We start from the raw sequence: 5,523 nt of genomic DNA, 5'->3' as shown, positions 1-5,523 counted from the left end.
CTGTCCCTCAGCCCGGTTTATTCTCCCACTGAAGGGTGATCCAGGCCAGCGGTCCGTGGACTCAGCAGCGCCCCCTTTCTTCCTCTCATGTCCCAGCAGGGTCTCACAGTTTTGAGCTCAAGAAAAGTGCATAGTGAGGGTAGCAATGCATGTGGGCAGTGTTAGTTCCTTTATCTTCATCAGGTCTGTGAACTGCCATGATGTCCCTTTGCTCATGTGGAAACAGAAAGGCTTTTTTTTTTTACGGTCCACAGAACACAACGGCAGAGCTGAGGTCAAACGTATATACACATCCCTCGTGTTATTCCACTTGCTTGTGTTTTCCAACCATTGAAGACATGTCCATCTTTTTTATTCTCGTTTAATTTTTCTAAAGCAAAAACAATCTAGATTCATTGGGGAAGAGAATCGTTAAAGCATCAACAATCACCTTCGTGCATTTCAAAGTACCAAAAAAAATTAAATAAATAAAAGAAATTTAAAAGGACAAAAAAAAATAAAAAATAAAAGGAGGGTCTCTGCTGTTTGATTTTGCTTTCTTATCCAGAAACATGAACCATTTCTTTTCGGGATGAATACAAAGAATTTAAATCCAATGCAAAGAAAAAATATTTGCAAACAAGTAAACAAAAACAAATAACTAGTAAACAAAATATAGTAAGCTTTGTAAAAACTCCTTGTCCCAGCACCCCAGTCCATAAAGTTGCAACAAGCAGACACATTCTATATGTCAAATGCCAAACTCATTTCACTACAAGGGGAGGGGCTTGTGGTTATGACTACCACATAACTACAAGGAGGAGGAGCTTGTGGTCATGACTACCAGAGCTGCCTCCCCAGCGGTTCTGAAGCGAGTCATGTTTCCAACCCCTCCCCCCCAACTACCCAAAAAGACAGAAAAAGGGAATAAATGAAGAAAGAAAAAAAAAAGCACTCAGAAATGTCCCAAGTGTTTGTTTTTTTTGTAAACAACCAAAACTCCAGTATGGAATAGATTTTTTTTGTTTGTTTGTTTTTTCATTTTCATAGTCTTAATGTCTGTATGAAGATTGTAGAGGCAGTGTGTTCTAGAGGTACTCATCTTTTTCCATTTGCTAACTCAAGGTTTTTTTTTATATTCATTTTATTTTAATTTTTTTTAAGAAAAAGATGTTATCCTCTCTCTTCAAATGTCCAACTACGCTTCCATTTTTACGTTGAATAAAAAAAGGAAAAAAAAGGCTTCACTGCTTGTTTTTTTTCACCTTTTTGGAATACATTCAATGTTTTCTTAAGAAACAACACACTTCACATGGTGGCAATGAAACTAAAGGTTACAGGAAAAATTGTTTCAAAAAATAAACAAAGTAGCAGCCCCCAGTGCTTTTTTGTAGTTTGAATACTTTTTAACTATGTGTATATTATGTGTATAATATTATAGATTCATTAATAACAAAAACATCATCATTATGAACAACAGCGAGAACAAACAAGTAACATTTATAATGAACATTTTGCGCACAGTTGTGTGCCCGTGCACCGTTTGATGGGATCATTTGAAGCTAGTCAGTCACTCGATCAGGAGAATGGACAACAAGACAGAACATTTCACATCCTCGAACAAAGTGGACCACACCCCCTGCTGGACCACACCCCCTGGCTACATGAGAAGAACTAGAGAGAATGGTGTGTGCAATACACAAAGCTCTTTGTTTAGAAGCGTGGGAGGAGTGTCTAAGCCCAACACACACACAAACATACATACACACACACACTCCCAAACAAACAAACAAACAAAAAATTAATGTCTCAATGGCAGCAATGAACTCTAACCATTCGCCCTTTTAAATTTTTAGGCACATGTGTGGACACACTTGTTTGTACACGCACACACACACACTCACTCACCTCACACTCACTCACTCAGACATGCACAAAATCCCTCAGAACCTGGCCCGTTCACCTACTAATGGCACAGGCTCGGGCTGCAGAGGGAACTTGTGTGCTGGGCGCTGGTCAGGTTACGAGAAGCCAAAGGATCCACACACTCTAGCTCTGTGTGGGGATGAGCAGCTGACCAAACACAGGGTGTGCGGCAGCGCTGCCCTCTGTCCCCCTCAAACACACACACACACGCTGCAGAATAACTCACTCACACATACACACACTCTTGCAAACACTCGTACGCACATATGCACATACGCACATGTTCTGTTCATGAAGTACAAAAATCGAACTCACTTGAAAATCACAAAATGGCCTCGTGTCATTTTATACGTCTTGGTATCTTGGTAAGCGAAAAAAAAGGCAAATTAAAGGAACTTGTGCAGACTGGTATGCTTTGTACAAACATTCACTCTAGTTATAACACATCCACACACACTCACCCAAAAATATTAATCTCTATTACATATATCTAACACTTTTTTTTGTTGTTTTTCTTAATTTTTTTATACAAGTGCAAATCTTCAAGTTTTATCATCAAAAATTATTTTATATAGCTTTACTTTTTTATATAAACTTTTTAAATATAAAAAAGCAACAGTGTTTGTCTTTGAAGAGAGATTTGTTTGTCGTGTGTTCTGATAAAGTTCAGACAAACAGGACGGTCCCCCGTGCTCTCTACCACTGCTGCCACCATGTCCAGTTCTCATTCCACACACACACACACACACACACACACACACACACACACACACACACACACACACACACACACACACACATACCCATTCCTGTGGGAATATTTCTGAATCCACATAACATACCTATGCATGTAAAACCTTTATATAAAAAAAAAAGAAAAGAAAAAAAAACAACACAAAACAAAGAAAAAAACCCAAAAGAAAACAGACTCAACTCAACCCACATACCGCCTTCATAAAGTGCATTAGTTTGAGTAAGGTGCTTATTGTTATAAGTGCCAGAAGTTTATCACCCCCAAAACACACGTGATCCCCCCCCGTTCCCTTACCACACCACCCTGTGTTTGAGGGCTTCTGCTGGGGGTGCCTGAAGCAGAGTGTAATCGGGTGGAGGAAACACTCGAGCATCGCCGCTTCACCTCCACCCGTTACACTTGATTTACATTCTCCGCTTACTCCCCCCCCCCCCTCCACCCCCAAACGACCCCCTCCACTCCTCACATCCTGACACCCCCCACCCCCCCTTCCCAGCAGTGCACATCGGACTTGCGGTGTCTGATTAGTTTGACCCGCGGAATAAAAGGCCTCAGGTAGCTATTGCTGTGAACTCAGTAATCCTCCACCATCTCCATCTCACTCAGGTTCAGCCGGTCCCCTGCACCATGGAACGAGTACCCTGTAAGCACATGGCCACAGAGAGAGAGAGAGAGAGAGAGAGGGGGGAGAGAGAGAGAGAGAGAGAGAGAGAGAGGGGAGAGAGAGAGAGAGAGAGAGAGAGAGAGAGAGAGAGAGAGAGAGAGAGAGAGAGAGAGAGAGAGAGAGAGAGAGAGAGAGAGAGAGAGGGAGAGAGAGGGAAACAACTTATTAACATCTGCTCTTTGTCTTACACTGCGGAGGAATGCCGCCCCCTGCTGGCAGCCGCAGGTGTGGCGAGAGTGCAGTGCAGGCTGCGAGCGCTTACCCAAGATGCTGGGGTCGGAGTGCAGCATCACAGGCTGTTTCTTCTTCAGCTTTCCCGCCTGCTCATAGCCCACGCCCCCCTTCCCAGAATGCACTGCCTGGAACATGGACTGCAGAGCTGTAGGGTTCATTCCCCTCATGGAGTCCTGAAGGGAGACGGAGACCGGATGAGGTGACGCTCGACGGCATTCAATCAGCACGTTCTTGTAAAGGTGTAAACAGTAAAGAGTGAAGTGATGAGATTTGTTCAGGGTAATAAGTTGTGGGAGAAGTGTGTGAAGCTGCTTCACCTGCAGAGGAAAGGTGTTCATGGTGAGTCCAGCCACCTCCTTAGAGAGCTACAGAGGGGAAAAGACGACATGTCGACACATGTCAAATAGCACCAACGCACATATTGGTCGTCATATTGGTCATATAAATATAGTTAAAGTAGAGTTCTCATGTTAAGTATCAACACAGGCTCATCTCCACATGCACACCCCCACCCACCCCAACACCCACACCACCCACCCCCCCACCCCAACACCCACACCCCCCAACACCACCCACAACCCCACCCCAACACCCACACCCCCACCACACCACCCACAACACCACCCACACCCCCACCTGCTGCTTCTGTCTCTGCTGGTTGGCTCTCTGTTTGGCACGGCGCTCCAGGAACTGCTTGGCGAACTCTTTGGCTTCCACGGTGTCACCCAGGTAAGAGCGGATAAAGTCCAGCACCTCGTAGGGTGACTCCACCTCCTTCAGGTAGGCCACGATGGTGGCCACTGCCCACACACACACACACACACACACACACAGCAGCCACGCCAAAATCAACACCACAAGACACTCTCACCCTGGCTCAAGACTTCAGAGAACTAGCAGTCGACTTGATCCAGAAGTTTACTACATTTACTAACCATGGTGACTTAAGAAAAGATAAAACATGCCAGTAATGTAGAGACTACGACAGAGAGGGAGGGGAGAGGTAGAGGAAAAAAGAGAGAGAGGGGAGAGGTAGAGGAAAAAGAGAGAGAGGGGAGAAGTAGAGGAAAAAAGAGGGGAGAAGTAGAGGAAAAAAGAGAGAGGGGAGAGGTAGAGGAAAAAGAGAGAGGGGAGAGGTAGAGGAAAAAGAGAGAGAGGGGAGAAGTAGAGGAAAAAGAGAGAGAGAGGAGAAGTAGAGGCGCGAGGTAGAGGGAGGCATGAGGTAGAGCGAGAGCGAGGTATGAGGTAGAGCGAGAGGGAGGTGTGAGGTAGAGCGAGAGGGAGGTGTGAGGTAGAGGGAGGCGTGAGGTAGAGGGAGAGCGAGGCGCAAGGTAGAGGCGAGGTGTGAGGTAGAGGGAGAGTGAGGCGAGAGGTAGAGGCGAGGCGCGAGGTAGAGGGAGGCGCGAGGTAGAGGCGAGGTGCGAGGTAGAGTGAGGCGCGAGGTAGAGGCGAGGTGCGAGGTAGAGCGAGGCGCGAGGTAGAGGCGAGGTGTGAGGTAGAGGGAGAGCGAGGCGTGAGGTAGAGGGAGAGCGAGGCACGAGGTAGAGGCGAGGTGTGAGGTAGAGGGAGAGCGAGGCGCGAGGTAGAGGCGAGGGCAGGGCCAGACGGCCAGGCTTACCGTCCTGTGAGGAGGAGTTGTTGTTGGCGGAGGTGTTGAGCGCGTGCAGCATCTGCTCACACCACGTGGTGAAGCCGTCCTGAGCCTTCATCCCCTGGAAGAGCTTCAGCAGGCGATCCTTCTCCTCAGTGTGCTTACGACGATTCAGCAGGTACTGGTCACTGCAGAGACGCGGCATTTAGCACGACATAACCCTCCACGAGACAACACTGACTCCCAGTGGTGTGCCACGCCCCCCGGGGGCCAGGTGGGCGGAGCTACCTTAGCGAGGGACTGCTACGGCTGCTCTTCAGGCCCAGGTTGTTGCGCAGGGCGGTCTGGTTCTTCAGGGCCTCGTCCCACACGCCC

The 5,523-nt window shown here is 47.1% G+C and overlaps 1 protein-coding gene across 3 annotated transcripts in view; it reads right to left on the bottom strand.

The window, feature by feature from the left end:
- Positions 1-3,150: 3,150 nt before the first annotated feature.
- Positions 3,151-5,523, bottom strand: part of gigyf1a (GRB10 interacting GYF protein 1a) — a 17,063-nt gene continuing 14,690 nt past the window's right edge. For all 3 annotated transcript variants that reach the window (XM_076987346.1, XM_076987349.1, XM_076987348.1), the window contains 6 exons: positions 5,437-5,523; positions 5,176-5,336; positions 4,194-4,357; positions 3,875-3,922; positions 3,586-3,730; positions 3,151-3,300 (listed from right to left, as the gene is read on the bottom strand). The exon at positions 5,437-5,523 is cut by the window's right edge and continues 92 nt beyond it. In XM_076987346.1, the coding sequence (XP_076843461.1) occupies positions 3,233-3,300; positions 3,586-3,730; positions 3,875-3,922; positions 4,194-4,357; positions 5,176-5,336; positions 5,437-5,523 (673 nt within the window). In that variant the 3' untranslated portion in view covers positions 3,151-3,232. The remainder of the gene's footprint in view (positions 3,301-3,585; positions 3,731-3,874; positions 3,923-4,193; positions 4,358-5,175; positions 5,337-5,436) is intronic.

This window comes from Brachyhypopomus gauderio, unplaced genomic scaffold (genome assembly GCF_052324685.1).
Source record: "Brachyhypopomus gauderio isolate BG-103 unplaced genomic scaffold, BGAUD_0.2 sc52, whole genome shotgun sequence".
Taxonomy (NCBI): Eukaryota; Metazoa; Chordata; class Actinopteri; order Gymnotiformes; family Hypopomidae; genus Brachyhypopomus; species Brachyhypopomus gauderio.
Note: the sequence above shows the minus strand (reverse complement) of the source record. Positions and strands in the feature narration are given on the sequence as shown.